Source organism: Canis lupus, chromosome 26, assembly GCF_011100685.1.
Source record: "Canis lupus familiaris isolate Mischka breed German Shepherd chromosome 26, alternate assembly UU_Cfam_GSD_1.0, whole genome shotgun sequence".
NCBI classification, from domain to species: domain Eukaryota; kingdom Metazoa; phylum Chordata; class Mammalia; order Carnivora; family Canidae; genus Canis; species Canis lupus.
Genome location: NC_049247.1, coordinates 13,912,806 through 13,937,991, shown reverse-complemented (window position 1 = coordinate 13,937,991; position 25,186 = coordinate 13,912,806). Strand labels below are relative to the sequence as shown.

Sequence of the window (25,186 nt, the reverse complement as noted above, 5' to 3'; positions counted from 1 at the left end):
CTTTCTTTCTTTCTTTGTCTTTCTCTTTCTTTCTCTTTCTTTCTCCTTCCTTCCTTCCTTTCTTTCAGAGAGAGGGAGAGAGAGAGAGAAAGCATGTGCGCACATGTGAGGAAGGAAGGGCCAGAGGGAAAGAGAGAATCTTTTTTTTTTTTTTTTTTGTATATTTTTTTTATTGGAGTTAGATCTGCCAACATACCCAGTGCTCATTCCGTCAAGTGCCCCCCTCAGTGGGAAAGAGAGAATCTTCAGCAGATTCTATGGAGCCTGATGCTGGACTTGGTCTCATGACCCTGAGTTCATGACCTGAGCTGAAATCAAGAATTGGGCGCTTAACCAACTGAGCCACTCAGGTGCCCCAAGACTAACTACATTAGTGCTACATTCCTTGGTTTCATTTCCTTAGGAGACTATGTATATTAACAGAGCTAGGCTCCAACAAGAGCCAATTTGCTGAAGTCTGTGTAGAATGCCATTTGAATGCTCTAATGCCAGGAACACAACTGGTGTTCTCTACCTCTGTATTGAAAACATGTCCAGCTGGCTAGCTAGATGTATGAACGGATGGATTTGAATCATTATTACTTGATGCTCAGACAGCTGTGGTGCCTATAATATGCTAACGTGATCAATATATCGTACAAGGATAGGGATCCCTGGGTGGCGCAGCGGTTTGGCGCCTGCCTTTGGCCCAGGGCGCGATCCTGGAGACCCGGGATCGAATCCCACATCGGGCTCCCGGTGCATGGAGCCTGTTCCTCCCTCTGCCTGTGTCTCTGCCGCGCGCTCTCTCTCTCTCTGTGACTATCATAAATAAATAAAAAATTAAAAAAAAAAAAAAAAAAAAAAAAACAAGGATATTCTCCAACTAAACAAAAATAACACCTCTGGAATACTTCTACAGGTTAGGAAGATTCTGGTTGCTGACTCAAATTCTGTATCAACATTTGGACTTCACTGTCTGCTTTGATCACACTTAAGCAACAACGGATTATAACTAAACCCCAGTTCTGTATCAATACAAACGAAGATAAACCAAACTCTCTGTTCTCATAAAGCCTTCATCTGAATCCTAAATATACAAGCCAGAGGCACAGACACAAACCTCTATGTGTATGTAGTTCTAGGCAAACTCTACTGCTAATAGTCTCACACCAGCCTAATAAAATGTGCTGGGCCACACGCTGCCAGGCCCAAGCAGATAAAACCAAAACATGGCATTCACAAGCACAGGGACACTGGGCACTGCACATGAGACTGTTTGGGAATTATGATATTACATTATAGGATAGCAGGATGATACTAAAATCTTATTTAGTCACCCATAACATGGCTTAATTCACTCAGAAATGTTACAGGACAATTACATTTCCTAAAAATGCAAGTTTTTCTCAGGAAGCAGAGAATCCATTGAACAAAATCAGATGGAAAGTGCTGCCTCCTGAAAAATGAGGAAAGTTTCATAGATATAGCTTGGCTTCCCTCGTGTTCCAGTGGGTGGCATTCATGTTGGAGAAACATCTCAATGCAAAGTTATTACTGCACTACTAACAACAACCAGCCATCCACCCACATAAGTGTTGGAAGGTTTGGAGCTACACTCACAAAATATTTGGATGACTAATGTTACTGTTAGATTCAAAGAGATCATGAAACACATTCTCGTAGCAAATTTACTACTCTCTTCATTTTAAAACATCAATGAGGGCAGTCCCGGTGGCGCAGCGGTTTAATGCCGCCTGCAGCCTGGGGTGTGATCCTGGAGACTCGGGATCGAGTCCCACGTCGGGCTTCCTGTATGGAGCCTGCTTCTCCCTCTGCCTGTGTCTCTGCCCCTCTCTATGAATAAATAAAATCTTAAAAAAATAAAATAAAATAAAACATCAGCGAAAAATACCAGGTAATAATGACTTCTTTGAGGAACTATAAACTTTTCAAAGTGAATTTTCATAAAATCAGTGGATTAATCAGTTGATGCTTATAATTACTGCTTTTAAGCGGGTGGGAAAACCCAAGAGACAGCCAAAAACTTCCTTACGTTAATATCTAAAGGATGTGCCTAGGCTAATTTTGTGCTGAACTATCCCCTTTACTGGTTTCTCAAATACATCCACTTAGGTAAGTAAAAGAGAAAGAGGACTTGCCTATGAAAAACTGATTAAAATAGGACAAATTTAAACCAGACTAGCGCTAAATATAACTATCACCTCACTACACTGAGAACTTGAGAAATAAAGGAGATAACCAAAACTTGAAAGTATGATGGATGAAAACTAAGAAAGCAAACAGTCTCTCTTCTCTCAACAAATGAGCTCACTGGTGACCAGAAAAGAAGGTTTTCTCAACGCCTTACAAAACCAAGAGCTCTCCCCTCCTGCACCCACTCCCCCAGGAAGGCATGGCACAGGAGTTAGATTATGCTAAGGCCATCTTTCCAGCTAAATTGTGTTGAATGTCCTCCCACAAAACAGGCCAACTAGAAGCATAGAGGGAGTTCGTTGTCACAGTGAGGTTGCAAAGAGCCACATGTATTTTTGACTGCTTTATGCACCTTCCTTAACGAAGATTAGGTCATTGCAATCCAGGATGCTTCAATTCTTTAAGCATTTACTAAATTACAAAACCAGTGAACACCTTGATGAATGAGGTTTTATCTTGGAGGGGACTATACATAGGGGAAACAAGATGTAAAAATCACAACCAGAGGCCAAACTTAAAACTATGAGTGGAGGAAACAAGCAGGAAGTGTCATGATGGTAATGCTCACATGCCAGGCACTATGCTTAAAGCTTTACAGACAAGTTTTTATCTGACCCTACAACTTTATGAAGTAGCTACTATTCTGACATCCCTTTTTACCAATGAGAAAACTGAGGCATAATGAGACTTAAGTAACCCCCTTAAGGTCACACAGGGCATAGATTACTAGTGTGTTGGGACTGAAGGTCAGGCTGTGTGCCTCCGGAGCCTGCTCTTCAGGCCATAATGCTGCTCCGTGGAAGAGGGTCTCCTTGCAGAAGGAGAGGAGCTGTTGGCTCAGGAAGTTCCTTCCCAAAGATAGCACCCACTGCCAGCGGGGTCAAGATCAGGCAAATTGGAGAAAAACAAAACAAAAGTTGATCCTTTTCTCCCCTGATTCCACTGGAAGAAACAGAGATAAATCAGCTTTAAGACTAAGTACTTGGCCTATAGTCAGGATAGTAAAATATTAGGTAGTGATAAAATTTAGTCATCATGGAAACAATTTCAATTAAAAACCTGTCTCCTTAATTGTGACTCAAAGATTATCAGAAGGCACTTTTATACACTATTAGTGAGAAAATAAATTTTGGTGCAACCCTTTTAGAGGGCGATTTGGCAATGTCCATCACCATCTTAAGTGCACAGACCCTCTGACCAAGCAACATAACTGCTAGAATTTCTCCTAGAGGTATACTACACAAGGACTTTTCAAAGGTTGCAGTACACACTGTAGCATGGTCTTTAATAGCCCAAATAGTGAAAGCGACCTAACTGCCTACCAGCAAGGGGGCTGAATAAACAGACTATGGGTCGTAAGCATACACCGGAATCCCAGTGAGAAGGAGCATGGTATGTGCTGACAGGGAATGCTCTCCAAGGTAGATTACTGAATAAAAATGTTGAGTACAGGACAGTATGTATACTATGATCTCATTTCTACAAAGATAAGTTTTTAGTGTATAAATGTACCTATAAATGCGTTAAATTTTTCTAGATGGACACCTAAAAAATGTTTAATAGTTTCTTCTGTGGAGGGAGGCTGGGGGAAGGCAGGAGAAAGGAAACAGTTACTTTTCATTTTATATCCTTTAGAAGTGCTTGAGATTCCTCTTTTTCACCATGCTGAATATATAGTGCCTGAATACACCTTATAAAATATAAACAGAGAGATTTAATTTTTTAATTGCCTTATAAAAAATAAAAATCAATGTTCTTTTTTTGTTACTTATACATCTTACTATTTTTGTACCTTGTTTCCTTCGTATACCCATCCTAGACTCTTCACACCAAAAGCAGCCTGGTTGGCTGAGACATCCAGACATGTGACTGGCTGGCCGTACACATAATGGAGGGTTCTGGCAGAGTCTTCAGCCTTTAGCAGGTATACCAGATCTCCAGCCGTGGCCACTGCCACAGGGTACCTTCCAGTATCTGGTACTATTTCAAGGTAGTCAACCTGTGAAAGGATAAGAGTTATGTAGCCCATCAGATCTCACCTATAGTTCCTCCTGACTTGGTAAAAAATACAATTTCTCCTACACATCAATAAGGCCAGCAACCCTAACAGAAAAAGACAGGCAAAGGGTCACAGTTCACAGGAAATGAGAACATAGTTCTCACACTAACAAAAAAGTTGCTCTTTGTAAAAGAAACATGATATATTCCTAAAAAGAGGAATGTGAAATAAAAATTCAGCAATACCATTTTCACCAGTCATATCAGCAAAGATCAATTAGCCTGCTAGGACACTGATCTAGAACTAGAGGAAGGGACAACCACATTTGTGGATCCCACTTATGGTTGGTGGGATGTAAACTGGTCCAGCCTCTCTAGAGAGACACTGGCAAAACTTACCACAATGTCAAAGGCATATGCGCTCTGAACCAGCAAGTCAGCCCTAGGAATTTATTTACAGATAAATTCACACATATGCAAAACAACTGTGTACATGGTTACTTACTGTGGCACTATGTTGTCTTAACTAAAACTGGGAAAGCCTAAACATGCCTTATTAAGAGACTAATTAACAGTGTATCTATTGGAATACTATGCAGCCACAGAAAACAAGCATGAAGCATTCTTTATAAACTGATACAAATGGAATCATCTCCAAGATAAATTTGGGGGTGCGGGAGGCAAGGAAGCAAAGTGATATGATTCACAGTGTGCTAATGTGTGTGAAGGGGGGCCAGGGGGACCAGAGGTACCATGAGACATATATGTGGCTTATGCAACTATAAATCTGCTAACAACGGCTGCCTTTGAAAAGGGCACAGAGTTTTTTGATGGAGTGGAAGACAGATTTCTCCCTGTAAACCTTTCTATATCTTTTAAATTCTGAACCATGAGGGTATAACTATTCAAAAAATTTTAAGTTTTTTTTTTTTACAAGAAATTGAATGAAATCCACTCCGTTCCAAATTAGCACACTTCACATTTTAACATTTGTGCAAATACCAAAAATGATATTTGTGTTGCTAAAAGACTAAAAGTACCTGAGTTACATGTCCTCTGCTGGCTTCAATGTCATCGAGGGTAGAAAGGCTGCCACCAGTACTTTTATGCCACTTCAGTACTCCTGACTGCATTATTGCAACACTTTCTCTAAACTGCAGGGGAATGAGGCGTTCCCTTTAGGAATAATTTGCTTGTCTATGTCCCGAAGTGGCACATTTTTCCTGAGCACAGTTTACACCAGGTTTTCACCTCGAGTAAAATCTGAGAGCACAAAAGCAGAAGGTGTGCCATGCTGTGTAATTATGAAAACCACTGTGTAAAAGGACAGCACTGCCCTGACAATAAGCCAAATGAGTTCAAAAGCCTGAATCCTGAGGACTGTCCAAAGGAGCTTGGGAGAGCGTAAACATCCGGGTGACTATGCTAATCCTCCGGCCCAAGAGTGAGCACGGCCCCACATCCCCAGCCAAGAACTCATCACAAAGGACAGACGTTCTCAGCCAGTAGTACAAACTGGGGAACACCGCCACTGTGATTCAGGGAGCCTATCTGGGGAAGACAAAAATGGCCCAGCACTAATGGGCCAAGAGGTGCCTTTTTCAGTGACAGCATATTCTATGGCAACCCCTAACCCAGGAGGAGAAATAACACATAAGAAGTATAGTAACACATGCCTCCAGCAGTGTCTGCTTCCTTCCTCTCTCTCGTATTCTAAAACTCATTTCTTATTTTCCTAAAATCAACATCCTCAGTCTAGCCATTTAATTTCACTTTACTGTTGGAGTATTGACAGACCAAGAGGCTCATATCGGCTGTGGTTGTGCCATTCGCCAAGAGCTATAAACTACTTCAAAAAGCTTCTAGTCTATGCCAGAACACCACCTTATTGCCAAGGCAGGATTTACCCTGTATAGAGGAACTCACATCTTAAATAATTGTCTGAATTCATATAATTATTGCTAGTGTAGAATGTTCTTTAGGTAGAGACCAAATAATAAACACTATGGTAGTTTTAAGAACAAACAGAAAGATAGTACTTCCACATTTTTCTAATAAAACTCCAAAAGGAGCATCAGGCTGTTTGGGGAAACCACCACCCAAACTGTAGAAATTGGTCTTTAAGGGACGAGAAGCTTATTGGGGTGAAGTGGTGACACCATGGCTTTTTAGTTACTCAAGCCTAACAAGATTTCTAGCAGGGTGAGAAAGGGAGGAGAACAAGATCTGTTCTGGGTTAGACCACCAATTCATCATTCAATACCGGCTTTTCTGTTCACTCCTCCAGTACTGCCAAAATCAAGTGTTTAAATTAAATCTAAATTTAGCACAGATTTGAGCTCTTTCTTCTTACCACAAAATCATCTCCTGCCATATAAACATGGAGGCTCAAGTACAACTATACTTGGAGATAGGATCTATGTGAAGAGGTCTTAAGGTTGGCTGAGTCTCACACAGGACACCCTGGAACGCGGCTATCCAATTAACACTGACTTAAATTTATTTTCACTCAGGAGTTACTTTTAATTCCAGGTGAGAAAATCTTAGGCGGAAGAAAGTGCAGGATGGAAATCTTCCTTCCCATATGGACTGGGATGATACCACTGAATTCATTTTCACTTCTATAATAGGCCAGAAACCAAGCTCAGATTTCCAGGGGTGAATGTGAAGAAAGCTGAGGACCACAGCTTCAGACCCAGATGAGAAACCTTAGCCTTAAAGTCAGCCCTGAGGCTTGAAGCACAACTTCCTAGCTTTGAGATCTGGGCAAAGCCTCAGATTGGCTCTAAGCCTCTATTGGCTTTTTGGTAACTGGGGGAAAGAATACTATCTATTTTGCAAAGCTACTGTGAGATTTAGAAATGTTAAGGCCCACAGGAAGCCATGAGTGAACAGGAGCTGCCACCATCATTACCATCTGTCCCTATGAGACCTGGAGATTCCAGAATGGTGAATACGGTGACTGGACTAAAAAGCTTACCAGTTTCTGAACTTCAAATTCAGCAGTGATTTGCCAATACCCCTCCTCATTGGGGCGTAACATCACAACATCAAAAGCAGAAGCTGTGGCAACAGTTGCATCTTCCTGGCTGAGGGCTAGTGCCTGTATTCTTGCGTCATGCTCAAAACGATGGACAGGATACTTTCCAGTCCTTAGATCCCAAATATTAAGAAATCCTATGTAGAGAAAAACAATGCAGGTAGCCATTTTTTTTGCAGGTAACCATTTTAAATTCACTTAGAATGCACAATTATAAAAACAATTGTGCAATATAAAGAAAACTAAAAGGTAAATGATCAATTTGCATCACATATAACAAAGGACTAATTTCCTTAATAAAGAGTTCCTAAAGTTCAAGGAAAAAAGCAATTAAGAATTGAGCAAAGGACATGAGCATCTTGGCCACTGAAAAAGAAATACAACTGACATAAAAATAAAAAAACAAAAAGTCACTCACAATTAGAAAAATATAAATAAAAACGGGAATAGAATATTATTTTTTATCAATCAAATTGACAAAGGTGAAAATTTTCATAAAACATTTTGTTGAGGATATGGGAAAATAAATTCTATCCTCTATCTTAATAAATTCTATCTATATTTAAATATCTTAAATTGTTGCTGGGGATGTAAACTAATTCACCCAACTTTGAAGGCAATTTGATAATATTTACCAAATTACAAATGTATATAGGATAGTCACTGTACTGTTCTTTTTGTACTGTTTTTAATTATGTCAAAAATATTAATAATTAATTTAAAAAATTAATGTAAATGTTCACCACACTTTGGAATTTAAATTAAAAATGACCAAACAAGACTGAGTCACCCTTATGTATAAGAAAATGAAATGATCAACAAAATATATTACTAAATGAAAAGAATAAAGGACAGAATAGTGGTATATGTTTTAACAAATTTATACACAAACACACATATACATAGACTATCCTTGTGTAGGAAGGAGACCCAAGAAACTTTACTAATGATTGGTCTTGAAGGAAAGAAACAGAAGAGATAAGAGTAGGAAGGCATTTTACTATATATCCTCTTATATATTCTGAAGATTTTCCCCAAAATTATTTCTACCAAAAAGATAAATTCTAGAAAATGTTTTTATAAGAGAGACTTAAAAAGAATGGGAGAACATATATCAATTGCTGAATTTTTTTAAAAAAGATTTTATTTATTTTAGAGAGGAGAGAAAGTGACTGCAAATGAGCATGTGAGCAGGGAGGGGCAGAGGGAAAGGAAGAGAGAATCTCAAGCAGACTCCCTGCTGAGTGTGGAGCCCATATGGGGCTTGATCCCATGAACTAAGACCATGACCTGAGCCGAAATCAACAGTTGGATGGCTAACCAACTGAGCCACCCAGGCGCTCCTTGAATATTTCTAACATATGGAATTCTTAATTCATTCTAATTATTCATTCATTCAACAATTATTTCCCAGTTTTACTGATACAACTGACATACAACATTGTGTAAGTTTAAGTTGTGCAACATAATGATTTGATATATGCATATATTGTGAAATGATCACCAAAGTTTAGTTAACATCCATCACCTCACATAATTAACAAATTTTTCCTTATAATGAGAAATTTTGAGATCTACTCTCTTAGCAACTTTCAAATATACAATACAGTATTAACGATATCATCATGTTGTATATTAGATCCCCAGAGCTTATTTATCTTATAACTGGAAGTTTATATACCTTTTGACCACCTTCATCCATTTCCCCTACACCTCCAGCCCTCAGGAATCACAGATCTGTTCAGAGTTTGTTGTTTTATTAAATTCCACATGAGATCATACATTATTTGTTTTTCCTTTGGTTTATTTCACTTAGCATACTGCCCTCAGGGTTCGCGCATATTGTTGCAAATAGCAGGCTTTCCTTCTTTTTATGGTTGAATAGTATTCCATTGTATAGGAATACCAAATTTTCTTTTTTTTAAAGATTTATTTATTTATTTATTTGAGAAAGAGACAGAGAGACAGAGACAGAGACACAGGAGGAAGGAGAGGCAGGCTCCATGCCAGGAGCCTGACGTGGGACTCGATCCTGGGACTCTAGGATGGCGCTCTGGGCCAAAGGCAGGCGCCAAATTGCTGAGCCACCCACGGATTCCTCAAAGTTTCTTTATCCATCGATCCATCAATGGACATTTATGTTGTTCCCATATCTCTGCTATTGTGAATAATGCTGCCATGAACATGGGATGGGGGTACAGAAATCTCTTTGGGACAGTGATTTCATTTCCTTTTGGATATAAGCCCAGAAGTGGGATTGCTAGCTCATATGGTAGTTCTATATTTAGTTTTTTGAGGAACCTCCACACTGTTTTCCAGAGTGGCTGCACCAATTTCCATTCCCACCAGCAGTGCATAAAGGATCCTTTCTCTCCACATTCTCATCAGCATTTGTCATCACTTATCTTGATGACAGCCATTCTAACAGGTGTGAGACATCATGCAAACAATTACTGAGCATGTTATAGACAGGGCACTGCTCTAGATGCTAGCCAGATAATGAAGACAGCCATTAACCTATACTCTACAAGGTTCTTGTATTTTACATCCTTCCCTCACATCACACTCTTCCAGCCACAGTGAGCAGTGGTGCTTTCTTTTATATGATGAATTCCCAGATGAATTCCTCTTACACTGGCCACATCTCCACCTTTCTCCAATGGTCTGCAGCAGTGAAACACAAGTGTGGTCCCCAGGCCAGCAGCAGCAGCAGCGGCAGAGTCACCTGGGGGCTTGTTAGACATGCAGATTTGAGGGCAGCAGAAACTCTAGGGATATGTACACACACACACACACACACACACACACACACACACACACATACATATATATACTCAAGCCTGAGCACCAGTTGTCTGCAGGAACTTACACTTTTCTATGAGAAATATAAACTTTTGGGGGCACCTGGGTGGCTCAGTCAGTTAAGCGTCTCTTGGTTTCAGCTCAGGTCATGATCTCAGGGTTGTGAGATTGAGCCCTGTGTGGGGCTCTGTGCTTGGCAGGGAGTCTGCTTGAGTTTCTCTCTTTTTCTTTCTCTCTCTCTGCCCTTCTCTCCCTGCTCACACTCTAAAATAAATAAATCTTAAAAATATACATAAACAAACTTCCCTGTATTTGGGGTGCCACTTCATCTTTTCCTGCCAAAAAATAACTTTTTATCATTTCTACCTACTTCTTTCACCTCAAAGATTTACCCAAGAAAATAATTACTGTCTGTATCATGCTCGATAAGGTCCTGTTCAATTACTACTGATTTTTCAAAATTCACTGAGAAATGATAGTACAGAAATAACAGTCTGGCTTATCTGAATTCAAATCCAGCTCTACCACTTGCTAACTGAAGACCCTGAGCAAGTTACTTGAAGCTGTGAGCCTGTCTCCTCATCTGTACAACTGAAGATAAACTACCTACCACATAGGTCTGTCACACAGATGAAAGGACAAAAACTATGCAAAAGGCTAACCATTCCTACCTTTTTATGTGTTCTGTAGGGCCTGCCATGTTGTAAAGTATATTTAATTAATAATGCAAATTTCTTCTGTTGCTCATCTAAAAATCCAGTCTTTATTCCTGTAACTTCCTATTACCTAAAACAGATAAAGCTTTTTCACTTTTCTTCTCTTTGCAATCCATCTTCCCATCTTTGTTCCTTGACTTGTTCTGTCTATAAATAGCACATGCTTTGAACTTAGGATCTTACTATAAAGCACCATTCAGCACTAGAGAAATGCAGACAGAAGAAAATAATACGTGTGGGCTGCTTTGCAAGACTTCTGAACTGCTAGTAGGCAAAGTAGGTGATTACAAACAAAAGCCGAGCTTTCTTCATGTCAAATGTTGCTGCAGACATAAGACAGTGTTCCTTTCTAAGAATTGTGATAAACTCAGGGGATAAGCAGATCACAAAAGGCTCCACAACACATTCCCCTGGCAAATATTCTGGCTAATTCTTTCCACTCTGACTCAGAAGAAATAGGCTGCAGAAAATGCCAATGGCTCTACTCATTAAAGAGGAGATAGGCATATTCCAAGATGTGGCTCCTCCAAACACTTCTGCATTACCTTTGTTTGCATTTGTTTGGACACATCACAATAATCAGTGATGAGAAATAAAAATTGTAATTTGCATAGAGCTTTCGAGTATTCAGACACTTTCATTTGTCTACTCTCATTGAGTACTCACTTCCATTTTGGAAGGAACATCATTATCCTCATTTTACAAAAGGGAGCAAAAGCTCTGAGTGGTTAAACAACTGGTCCAAAGCCACTTGGTATGGGATGAGGCTGGGCTGGGATTTAGCTGGGAAAGTGCTGGATATGCGGTTGCATCTACAGTGCATAAAATAACTATGAGCTCCACGAGTAAATGACCTAGGCTTGCCTGGATTCTGCCAAATGTGGAAGTTCTTCAACCACAGCTCACTCTAAGCACACATGGAGTTTATCTATAAACACATTTTTCATTATTAATCAACTACTTGGTTTTGTTGGCATCATTATTTCAATAGAATCATATGCAATAAAATGGCCTTTGCTGGAAGGTTGAGTTTCACAGAACTATCCTAAGAAGGGTCTTTCTGGAAAACATATTCTAGGGTTCACTCAATTCAATGGCTACATTCTTTTTTTCTGAATGCTTATGGCATCATCATCATCTGTGTCAATTCTACTTCCTTCAACCACAAAGTATAAAACTCAGACTTTCCCTTGTCAATGGCACAGTCCTCAGAGACCACTGTTAGACACATAAACATTTAAGGATGTTATGCCATCTGGATGAAGTGACCTTTGTTGTATGAAATGCCCCTTTTTATCTATGGTTCTATTTTTTGCTCTGAGATCTACTTTGTCTACTTTGGCACTCCAGCTTTCTTCTGATCAGTGTTAGCACAGTATGTATTTTTCTGTTCTTTCTCTTTGCCATGTGTCTTCAATCTGAAATGAGTTTCTCGTAGACAACATGTAATTGGTCTTGCTTTTAACTGGAGTGTTTAGACTACTTACCTTTGGTGTAGTCATAGGCATGAATGAGTTTAACCTACCATTTGGCTGTTTGTCCCCCCTTATTCTCAGCTCTCATTTTTCTCTTTTTTCTGCCTTCTTTTAGACTATTTGGATTACCTGAATGTGTGTTTATTCCCTTTTAATTCTCTTGTTGGCTCATTAGCCAAATCTCTTTGTTATTTTAGTGGCCACTTTAGGATTTTAGCATTCATCTTTATTTTTTTTTATTTTTTTATTTTTTAAGATTTTATTTATTTATTCATGATAGTCACACAGAGAGAGAGAGAGGCAGAGACACAGGCAGAAGGAGAAGCAGGCTCCATGCACCGGGAGCCCGATGTGGGATTCGATCCCGGGTCTCCAGGATCACGCCCTGGGCCAAAGGCAGGCACCAAACCGCTGCGCCACCCAGGGATCCCTAGCATTCATCTTTAACTTACTGGTCTGCCTCCCAAAGATACTGGCCCACTTCACAGGAAGCATGAGATCTTCACCGCAATGCACTTTCACTTCCTGCCCTCCAGCCTCTGTGCTATTGTTGTCATATTTTTTATCTCTACGTATGTTATGAAACCCAGGTACATTGTTATCACTTTTGCATAAGGTGATGATTCTCTTTCAAAGAGACTTAAATAGTAAGAAAAAAAGGCCATGTGTATTTACCCATGTAATTACCGCTTCTAATGCTCTTCCTTTTTTTTTTTTTTTTAGATTTTTATTTATTTATGATAGTCACAGAGAGAGAAAGAGAGAGAGGCAGAGACATAGGGAGAGGGAGAAGCAGGCTCCATGCACCGGGAGCCCGATGTGGGATTCGATCCCGGGTCTCCAGGATCGCGCCCTGGGCCAAAGGCAGGCGCCAAACCGCTGCGCCACCCAGGGATCCCCTTCTAATGCTCTTCCAATATCACTTTTAACATTAAATCCTGCCGTTTTTGCAAGATTTGCAATTTAACTTTCCAGCTGTGTTGCTGGATACTTGACCCAAAAGCACATGGGCAAGGTGGGCAGGAACAGATACAGCAGCAAATAGGGAGAGATGGTTGAGTGGAAGTTAATTGTATAAATGATCGATCTATCAGTTAATAGTTACATCATGGCTACTTTTACAATCCCAACACTGCAGGGACTTGAACAATACTGGAATTATAAGAATGTCTTAGAATATTGTAGCTGATTTCCCCCCAACCCAATAACTCCTTGTTAACCAACATTTAGCCAAAAGGGAATTGATGCGGCAATACATTCAATAAGTGTTTGCTAAGCCTCTGCTTCAGGTCATCCACTATTCTAGGCACCAAGGAAACTACAGCAAACAAGACAAAATGAAGTAAGGAAGTCATTGACTGCATGGGGCGAACATTCTTGGGGCAGCTATCAAGCATCTTGTCTGGGGGGCAGAGAGGATATGACCCCTCTTTTCATAAAACCCACATTTGAGAGAAACAAACACATAACAGAAAATACAAAGTGCAATAGGAAAATGAATAAGCTTAATGTTTTGTCATTTTGTCACATTTTTTTAATATCCCCAAAGAAGGGGCAGCTAATTTTTCCAGACATTTCAAGTTGACCTGGATGCACAACCATTACAAGACATTAAGGAAGGAGTAAGTCAATGCCTGTCAGAGCCAAATATATTCAGTTGTCAAATAAGTGGTAATTTTTAAGTTTTTCTTTTAATTTTTATGTATTTATGATAGTCACACAGAGAGAGAGAGAGAGAGGCCGAGACACGGGCAGAGGGAGAAGCAGGCTCCATGCACTGGGAGCCCGACGTGGGATTTGATCCCGGGTCTCCAGGATCGCGCCCTGGGCCAAAGGCAAGCGCTAAACTGCTGCGCCACCCAGGGACCCCAAATAAGTGGTAATTTTTAAAATCTGATATAAATTCATTTGAAAGGCCATGTTTTATTTCACAGAAACAGCAATAATAGGGATTCTTTGGCTCTTGATATTGTGTAGACTTCTGAAGTGGCAGGATTGTGTCCTTTTTCTCCCATATTCCCTATGTCAGTGAATTCAGAACATCACTGGCAATGTGGCTGATGAAAGTGGCTGACTGTCAATAAAGGTTTGCTGAAAGTACATCTCAGGTTTTAGCAAGGGACCTTTGGTTCTAAGAAACAGAAATTCATTGAAATTTGCTTAAATACCAAAGGGAAACCAATTGGAAAGGAATAGGGCTATTTCACGGAACCCAAGGGCAAGAAGTAGAGCTGGAGGATTGTAAGGAATCTGAATCAGAGAATAGAAAGACATTCAGAATACCAGGGCAGTGTATGTCTTCTGTATACACCACTGATCTTGCCTCTGCAACTGTTTAATTCTTTTCTTTCTCCCCACAAGCCAGCTTTCAATCCTCCCCATTCTGTGGGGTTTTCTACTCCAAGGACACAACCAAGACTAAAAGTGTGAGGCCTGAATGCCACATCTCAGTCGATGAATAAGCTGCCCACAAGGCCGCCAGTCCCCATCCTTGTCCAACCAACTGAGGCCAGAGACTAAGTCAAATACTATGAATGTGTCCCTCTCCAGGGGCTAAGGAGGTTCGCTGGAGTGAGGAGACACTCCGAAAAGTTCCTACTACATTTATCCTGCAAATCCAGTCAATATAAAACAAAAGGTCTTAGCAAATTTAAGGGGGAGGTTCTGTGTAGCTCCTCAGTAGTGATTTGAAAAGCAGGTCGTTGCTATAATTTCCTGAACAAGGCATAATCTCTAAGAGCCAGAGCTTACAGCCCCCATTTGCCCCACCCCAGGGAAACTAAAAGGAGAGCAGGTGTCTTTCTCTCTTCCTGACGACACCTCAATAGCTGGATAAAAAATGTTTAACTCCGAGCTAGCACTGGGCTTACAACAATATGGCTTCATTCATGAGAAATATGAAAAGGACGTAGACAAAAGAAGAAAAAGGGTCTCTCAAAAAATCTGGAAGAGCACAATGAGTGAAGGCGACCAGCCCAATCAAGGAGACAGGAGTGGGGCTTGGTGGTCCCACCTGCTCGATGGGCTCAGCACTCTCCACCTTGACAGGCAGCAGCAGGGCTGAAGGAACTCTGAGTTCACTCTCGACTAGGAACAGTCGTTAACAATGACATGAGTAACGATGGCCAGTCTTTTGAGGAGACATAAAGCCTGCTCAGCAGCTGTGAATGGGCACCCATGCCAGTTTGCAACATGCCCCTCCCACCTCCCTGAGGAGGCCAGCCAGAGTGTGGTAATGAAACTGCACATAGTGGAAATGGGATCTAAATGAGTTTAAACTGATTTATGTTAGCTTTTGTAAAGATTACTCGATATCAGGAAAGTGCTACCACTGTGAAATAATGTCAACAATCCTTAAGACCTCTGCCTAATGGTACTTGCACAGAATATTTATATTCCTCGTCCTGGGAACAAGGACCATAATGGATACCATTTTTGTTTTATTAGGGATGCATATTTAAATTAATCTGCTATTTGCCTAAACAATTAGCTGCTTCTGTTTGTGTGCACAAAGCCAAAATTGCAATTAGGCTTCCATCAAAAAGATAAGTCCCAACTAAAACTGTCCCAGTGGAGTCGTAAGAGCTCAGGGCAGAACTTTCCAAAATTACTTTTTAGCATAATGGTAATTATGTTAATTGCTTGAAAGGTAAATAACTGCTGAACTGGTTTTGGGGGGGAAAAAAACACCACATCAATTGGCACTGCCCCTCCCCTTTGATCTTTTTCACACACCATAAAATTTAAAACAGGTTAACAGTTTAGAAAGTCACAGACTGGTCACCTCCTGAACCCATAGAGCATCTTGTGGTCTTTAGCGCTTATTTTAGCTATGAGCTCCCCTCCACTTGAGCTTGCAGAATAAATGCCTGAGGCTTGGGTCAGTATCTTACCACAGCAGCTTCCCCACCTTATCTGAGGGGATACGTTCCCAAGACGCCCAGGAGATGTCTGATGGTGGATAGTTCCAAATGTGCTATGTACTCTGTTTTTTCCTTTACGTATATACCTATGATAAAATTTTACTTATAAAAAAAGCTCAGGAAGAGATCAATAATACTAAAATAGAACAATTATGATGATATACTGTGACAAGTTATGTGAATGTGTCTCTTTCTCAATACACCTTACTATACTGAACTTACTCTTCTTCTTGTGAAGGTGTGAGAGGGTAAGAGGCCTGTGTGAGGACATGCAGTGAGGTTAGGGTGTTGTGATGAGCGCTAGGCCACTCCTGACCTGCTGACACGTCAGAAGGAGGATCACCTGCTTCCAGACTGCTGTGGACCAGGGGTAACTAAAGCTGCAGAAGATGAAATAATACAGATAAGGAGGCACTGCTGTAGGCAAGTAGCAGGATCATTTAACTACCATTCAGAGACAGTGAATGAAACTATTTGTAAAAACAGCTGGTAACTTCCATTTCCATCACATACATTTTCTCGACTTGCCTATAAGTAAACAGGAGTCATGAAAAATTCCTCAACAAGAAAAAAAGCATTTTAACAAAAATGTAAGATCTACCCACTGTACTCATTAAATGTGTACTTCCTCATTCATTAAGTCCATACAACATCACTACAAAATGTGTGCTAGAGATGTAAAGGTAGCATAAAGTCTGAAAGGACAAAACAACTTTTGATTTTATGGAAGAGGCAGCTAGGGGTGGAGATTAATATCAGTGCAAACAAGAATCATGATGAGGGGTTAAATTCTTAAGAAAGCGAAAGCAAGGACACCTGGGTGGTTCAGTGGTTAAGCATCTGCCTTTGGCTCAGGTCATGATCCCAGGGTCCTGGGATCGAGTCCCACATTGGGCTCCCCAGGGGGAGTCTGCTTCTCTCTCTTCCTATGTCTCTGCCTCTCTGTGTCTCTCATGAATAAACAAAATCTTTAAAAAAAAAAAATCTACCGTGCACGTCCACCCTCAATACTGCAGCTGAACACAACCATAAAGCTGAACTCTGCTGCTTACGGAGAAAAACAATAAATGTGAAACCATCCTGGAAGCTATACTTTAGACTGACAAGAGCATCCGAATGGGCTCTTGATCCAATAAAGCAACTGGTTAGGCAGAAGCAAATCGGTGACCAGATAGGAGATCGCCAAAGCAGACACTGAGTCAAGAAGCAAGCAAGCTGAGTATATTTAGCAGTGTGAAAGCAGATGAAAAATGTTTGAAAAATAAACAAAAAGAGACAGGAAATTGAAAAGGAGTCAAACAACATATTGTAAGACTAGGACAATGTGACTAAGTAGAAGAATTTACAGTTGACAAACTCAAAGGAAAAACAGATTCATGGGGAAGCATCTGGACCAGCTCTTCTACAAGGGGAAGTGCCAAGAAGGCAGAGAATGTAAAAGAGATATCACTGTGCATGCACCCACTAACTGAAGCCAATTTTTTTCCTACAATATAACTGAGCAACATAAACATAACACAGAATATATCTTGGAAGAGTCTATCAGACACTGGTAGTAGGTGATACCTCTAGAGAAAAGATTGTGGTAGTGGGGGACTCAGAGGGTAGGTGGTGGTAGGTAGAGAAAGAACACTCTCTACTATACGTCCTTTGGTACAATTTAAGTTTTTTCTGCATGTAATACCATATCAAAAATTTTATTATAAATTGTATATACATCTTTATAAATAATATTAGTGACAAGATTTCTTTTTTTATTTTTTCTGATCACAATCCGCATAATTTTATAATCCATATTTAACTCTGATATACAAATTCTACTGCTAGGGGTGCCTGGATGGCTCAGTCAGTTAAGTGTCTACCTTTGGCTCAGGTCATGAGCATGGGGTCCTAGGATCAAGTCCTCCATCAGGCTACTTGCTCAGCAGGGAACCTGCTTCTTCCTCTCCCTCTGCCTGCCATTCCCCTGCTTGTGTTGTCAAATATATAAAATCTTTCAAAAACAACAACAAATTCTGCTGACTCAATGATGGGTTATGGTGAATTAAACTCCATCGGAGTCTGTAACATTGCCACCACTTCTGACCAGACTAGTGCATGAGAGCCCAGCATGGGGCTTAGGTCAAGAATGGTATTCGGTAAGTCTTAGTCTCCTTGTTCTTTCTCTTTATTTTTTATTTTTTAAAGATTTTATTTATTTAAGACAGAGAAAGAGCATGAACAGGGGGGAGGGGCATAGGGAGAGGGAGAAGCAGACTCCCCACTGAGCACAGAACCCAACTCAAATTTTGATCTTAGGACCCTGGGATCATGATCCAAGAGGAAGGCAGATGCTTAACTGACTGAGCCACCCAGGCACCCCCTCAGTTTGTTTCCTACGATTAAGAGTCTCTTATGGTTTGTCTTACTTTCTGATTTCATTTTGTTTTATTTTTCCCTCACTTCCCCTTGCTCCTTTGTTTCTTAAATTCCACATGAGTGAAATCATGTGTCCTTTGACATCTTATATATAAAACTGACAAAACTAATTTATTATAAGTTTTAAGTAGTGGCCAAAAAAAACCCGAATTTCTGGCATATTACTAAATATTGACATTTAAAATAAAATGGTTATATCATTCTTTGAAAAGTATACTTTAGAAATGAAATACCATTTCATACCATCATGCATTAAATGAAAGGGGGAAGGAAGAACCAAAGAATAAACAGAAAGATACAGAAAGTATGCTGAGAATTCCTAATTGTATAACCACCACTAGGCTAGAGTCATCTAATTCAGTCTCCCAATTCAACCAAACAGTAAAGGAAAAGGCATTTTTTCCCCTAGTAATTATTTAACAGAAAAAACATGGCATTAAATCACTATGAGAAAAAGAATCTAATCTTGTTTAATGATCTTTTTTTAAATTTTGAAATATTTCACACTTCTTTAAAAAAAAAGCCCTAGATATTATCCAAAAAGAAGAGTTAAAGTAAACCCTTCACCCAGCTTCCCCAAGTATTAACATATTATACAACCACAGTAACATGATGAAAGTCAGGAAATTAACATTGATACAAGTTGTTTAATTTACAGACCTTACTCCCATCTCACCAAATGGTCCACCAACAACTTCTTCCTGGTCCAGGATCTAATCCAGAATTCCATGTTGCATTTAATGGTCTCCTTCCTATAATTTGAGACAATTGCTCAGTCTATCTTTGTCCTTCCTGCTCCTGCCCCTTGAAAAGTACTAACCAGGTATCTTATAGATCTCTTAGTTGTCTGATGTTCAGTCATGTTTAAAATCAGGTGATGCATTTTTGGTAAAAATAGAACAGAAGTTAATGTTGTACCTTTTCAGTGTACCAGGAGGCACATGATGTCAATTTCTCATTGCTGGTAATGCTAACTTTCACCACTTGGTTTAGGTGGTTAAAGCCAGATTTCTCCATTATAAAGTTACAATTTTTTGCTTATGGAGGCATAATTTGAAACTATGCAAATATCCTGTTTCTCATAACACTACTTTTAGCATCCATGGATGATTCTGCCTGCAACAATTATTGTGGTGCTTTCCAAATGAATTTCTATTTTCATCACCCTTCTCCATATTCAAAGTCATTAATTGAAATGCTGCTGTAAGGAAGAGCTGTCTCTTCTCCCTTGCTTATTCATTCAATTATTTATATCTGCATGAGCTTGCAGATACTTACTTTTTTTATTCTATAGGTTATAATCCATTACTATCATATTTTGTTGCTCAAATTGTCCCCAATATTGCTGTTGGGAAGGAACTCTAGTTTGGTTCCACAGTCCTATAAAAAGAACCTCCCCCTTCTCTCTCTCTCTCTTTCTCTCTCTTTTTTTAACATCCTTAATTTCTGGCCCCACAAGACATTTCAGACTCATCCTGAAATTTGCCTCCTCTAGCACAGGTTCCTTTTTACTGAAGAATTAGTAATATTTAGAAACCAAGATCTAAAAAAACAAACAAAAAACCCACAAAGAAATAAACCAAGATCTAGGCATTAGCTATATTCAGTATTACTAAAATAGCACAATATCTGCTTCCAACTCTTAGGAATTAGAATAAGCTAGTCCAGGTATTTATATCAAAGGTCATACAGTCTTAAAAATATGCAGAAAAGTCTGCCATGGCCTTGGAATAAAGGCTTGGGGAGAGATGTTTATCCAGGAATTTCTTTTTGTAATACTGAACCATTCTGGGTTTTAAGTCCTATTTGAGAGTAGAGTTAAAAGCAAGATAGAAGGCACAATTCAGAGCCCATATAGCTGCTATTTTTGGCCATGCCTACTACCACTATGATCCCATATATACAATATCCACTATTTTGGATCTCTTTGAAAATAGGTCCAGATTTCATCACAAAGGATTACTTTAGAATTTAAAATAAGAAAAAAACCCTTCAATTGCTAAATGTGTTCCAGTGACCACAGAGCCACCAGAGGAATTCTCTGTCTTGATCACCAACTCAAATATAGAGCTGAGCAGGAAAGCACTCTTCTTTCCACTCTAATACACCTCAGAGACCCTGTTCTTTCCTGATGAGCAAAAAGCAACAAAACAGAACTTTGCAAGAGTAGCACCAACTATATTGTAAAAAGTATTAAAATAGTACTTTTTGGTCTTTTTAAAAATCTGTTTTATTGAGCTATAACCTACATGAAAAAAAAACTCATCGACTTTAAGTGCACAATATGATGGGAACAGATAAATACAGTCCTGTAACAACCACCACCAGTCATAACAGAATATTTCCATCAAAGCTTTACAGGCAGTCATCATCCCTTGGCCCCAGCCCCTGGCAAATACTCACTTGTTTTTTTGTCCTAGTTTTGCTTCCTCTAGAATCCTACATAAATGGAATTATATAGTATATGCTTTTTAGTGTCTGGCTTCTTTTACTTAGCATTAATGCTATTGAGATTTGTCTATACTGTTGCATATACCTGTAGTTTGTTATTGACATGTCATGTACCATGGTATGTATTACAATTGTATTCATTTACTGATCAATACATATCTAGGTTGTTTCCAGTTTGGAGTGATCATGAATAAAATCCTATAAATATTTAAGTTTTTGTGTGAACACAAGTTTTCCTTCTCCTGGATAATATATGAGTGGGAGTTCCTTATAAGAAACTGCTAACGTGGGATCCCTGGGTGGCGCAGCGGTTTGGCGCCTGCCTTTGGCCCAGGGCGCGATCCCGGAGACCCGGGATCGAATCCCACATCGGGCTCCCGGTGCATGGAGCCTGCTTCTCCCTCTGCCTGTGTCTCTGCCTCTCTCTCTCTCTCTCTCTCTCTCTCTGTGACTATCATAAATAAATAAAAATTAAAAAAAAAAAAAAAAAAAAAAGAAACTGCTAACGTATTTTCCAATGTGGCTATCATTTTGCATTCCCACGAGCAAGGAATGAAAGTGCTGACTGCTCCATAGTCTCATCAACACTTAGCATTATCAGACTTTTTAAGTCAGGTGTACTGTGTGTAACAGTATATTTCATAACAGTTTTAATTTACATTTCCCTAATGACTAATGATGAATATCCTTTCATGTGTTTACTCAACATTTATAGGTCTTCTCTGGTGAACGAAGCGTCTAGTCAAACCTTTTGCCACTTTTAATTGGTTGTCTTCTTATATTTGAATTATAAAAGTTCTTTATATGTTCTAGATGCAGGTCAAATATCAGACATGTGTTTTGCAAATATTTTCTGCTAGTCTATGGCTTGCCTTTTCATTTTCTTAGTATCTTCAACATCAAAGGTTTTTAATTTTGATGAAGTCTAACATTTTTCTTTTATAATTTGTGCTCTGTGTCCTAAGAAATCTTTGCCCAACCTAAGGTCAGAAAGATTTTCTTTTTATCTAGAAGTTTTATGTTCAAGTCTATAATCCATTTAATTTATAGATGGTATGAAGTAAGAGTAGAGGAATGAAAAGGCAGGAATGAAACGGCATATAGACATCTGCTTGTTTCAACATCACTTGTTGAAAAGATGATCATTTCTTCATTGAATCACCTTGGCACTTTTATTTTTTTTTAAAAATCAGTGTTTTTCTGGGCTTTATTCTGTTCCATTGGTCTATCTTCAGCCCAGTATCACCCTACCTTAATGACTACAATTTCACAGTAAATCATGAAATTGGGTAGGGTAACTACCAACTTCGTACTTCTTTTTCAAAATCATTCTTCACTATTCTTGGTCTTATGCATTTTCTTTTGGATTTTAGATTCTAAATTATTTTAAATTTTAGAATCAGCTTATCAATTTCTACTAAAAGAAAAAAAGCTCTTAGGGATTCTGACTGGATTTGGATTGAATCTCTAGGTCAATTAGGGGACAGGGGACATCTCAACAGCATTCAGTTTTTCAACCCATGATATAACTATGTATTTTGCTTTATTTAATTTTGCTCAGTATTTTATAGTTTTCAGCACATAGGTCTTACACCTATTTTGCTGAGTATTTGCTGAATTAATCCCTAATTAATCTTATATTTTCAACTGTTTGTTGCTAACTTGAAATAAAATTGGGTTTTGCATATGGACCTCATACTCAGTGACACAGCTAAAAATACTTATTAGTTCTAGTAATATTTGGTTGATGGTTTAGGATTTGGGGTATAGACAATTTATCCACAATTATACTTTTTCCTTTCCTTTCTGTATGCCTTTTCTTTCTCTTGCATTAATGAACTAAGAAGGACTTCCAGTACAATGTTTAACAGTAGTAAAAGTGGACATCCTTGCCTTGTTTTCAATTTAGAGAAAGCATGGTCTTTTACCATTACATATGAAGTTATCTGTAAGTGTTTCACAGAAAGGTTCCTTTCTTTATCAGTCAGCTAAGAGTCTTTAATCATCAGTACAAAATGGTTTTTGTCAAATGTTTTTTCTATTGAGTTGATCATCAGGTTTTTCTTTTATAGTCTGTTAATATGACGAATTGATTTTCATATATTTATTCATAAAGACACAGAGAGAGAGAGAGGCAGAGACACAGGCAGAGGGAGAAGCAGGCTCCATGCAGGGAGCCTGATGTGGGACTAGATCCAGGGTCTTCAGGATCACGCCCTGGGCTGCAGGCGGCGCTAAACCGCTGCGCCACCAGGGCTGCCCCGAATTGATTTTCAAATGTTAAACTAACTTTGAATTTCTTGAGTGAATCCTAAGTTGCCATGATTTCTTATACTCTTAATGTATTGCAGAATTGAGTTTAACAGTATTTTGTTTGGTATTTTTACATCTACGTTCATGTGGAATATTGATCTATAGTTTGTTAACATAAACTAGTTATTTTTTCTTCTTTACCTGGTTTTGGTATGAGGGTAATGCTGGTCTCGATAGTGGAGTTGAGAAGTGTTCCCTCCTAGCCTATTTTATGGAAGTATACAGAATTAGTATTATTTCCTTAAATGCTTGGTAGAATTCACCAGTGAAGGTACTGGGCTTGTATTTTTCCTCATGAGAAAATTTTACATCGCAAATTCCATTTCTTTAATGGAAATAGAGCCATTCTAATTTTCTAGTTCTTAAGTGAATTTTGGTAATGTGTAGCTTTCAAAAAAAATCAATTTATCCACTTCATCTAAGAGGCTGAATTTACTGGTATAAACTTTTTTTTTTAAAAGATTTTATCTATTTATTCATAGAGACACAGCTAGAGAGAGAGAGGCAGAGACACAGGCAGAGGGAGAAGCAGGCTCCATGCTGGGAGCCCGACGTGGGACTCGATCCCAGGTCTCCAGGATCACGCCCTGGGCCGCAGGCAGCGCTAAACCGCTGCGCCACCGGGGCCGCCCTTACTGGTATAAACTTGTTCATAATTTTTCACTATAGTTTTCACATCTCTAGGATCTATAAACATTTTCCCTCTGTTGCATTTTTCCCCCTAATCACTTTATCTAGTGCCTGTCACCTTGATTTTTTTTTAAAGGAGCTAGTCTTGATTTTTCTGTGTTTTTTTCTCAATTTCAGTGATTCCTGTCCTTTATTGCTACATTTCTCCTGGTTATTTTGTTCTTTTTCTAGCTAAGGTAAAAAGTTATATCACTGATTTGAGACTTTATCTCTTTTATAATATAAGCACTTACTGCTTTAAATTTCCCTCTAAACACTGCTTCAGCTACATTCTATACATTTTGATATGGTTTTTCATTCTCATTCAGTTCAAAATATTTCCTGATTTCTTCTTTAACTCATGAATTATTTATAAGTGATTTTACAGAGCTCTGTTATTTTTACTTTAATTTCATAGTTGTTGGAAAATGTACTTTGAGAATATTTTGCAGGATTTCAATCCTCTCAAATTAAAAACTATGTTTTACCTGCGAGAAAGAGAGTGAAAGAGGGCATGAGCAGGGAGCCCAACCTAGGGCTCAATCCCAGGACCCTGTGATCACAACCTGAGCCAAAGGCAAATAAATGCTTAACCGACTGAGCCACCCAGGCACCCCTCAATCCTCTTAAATTCACTGAAACAAATTTTATGGCCCAGAACATACTCCATTTTGGTCAAAATTCTGATTCTGCTTGAAAAGAATGTGTATTTTGTAGTTTGTTGCATGGAAAGTTCTATAAATGTCAAGTAAAGTTGGCTGATAATGTTCAATCGTATATGACCTTACCAGTTACTTATATCAATTACTGAAATAAAAGTGCCTGAAATTTCCACTATAATTATGAATTTCTCTATTTCCCTTTTCACTTATCAGCTTTTCATTTTAAGATTTTATTTTAGAGAGGGACACAGCATGAGCTGGGGGAGGGACAGAGAGAAAGTCGAATCTCAAGCCAACTCTTCACTGAGCATGAAGTGCCAATGTGAGGCTTGATCTCATGACCCTGGGGTCATGCCTAAGTCAAAAATCAAGAGTCAAACGCTTAACTGACTAAGGCTGCCCAGGCACCCCTGAGGTTATTAGATGCATATTTAGGATTACGAAGTCTATTTGATAAATTGACCCCTTTATTATGAAAGTCCCGTTTTATTCCTAATATTCATTGCCCTAAAGTTATTTGGTC

At 39.0% G+C, this 25,186-nt stretch overlaps 1 protein-coding gene and 1 long non-coding RNA gene across 2 annotated transcripts in view; one reads left to right on the top strand and one right to left on the bottom strand.

The window, feature by feature from the left end:
- FBXW8 (F-box and WD repeat domain containing 8) overlaps positions 1-25,186 on the bottom strand; it is a 120,955-nt gene that overhangs the window by 37,464 nt on the left and 58,305 nt on the right. Inside the window, exons 6-7 of the mRNA XM_038575223.1 lie at positions 7,175-7,371; positions 3,989-4,195 (exon numbers count right to left, since the gene is read on the bottom strand). Of these exons, the coding sequence (XP_038431151.1) occupies positions 3,989-4,195; positions 7,175-7,371 (404 nt within the window). The remainder of the gene's footprint in view (positions 1-3,988; positions 4,196-7,174; positions 7,372-25,186) is intronic.
- Positions 1-25,186, top strand: part of LOC119866166 — a 54,466-nt gene that overhangs the window by 10,967 nt on the left and 18,313 nt on the right. The window lies entirely within an intron of this gene.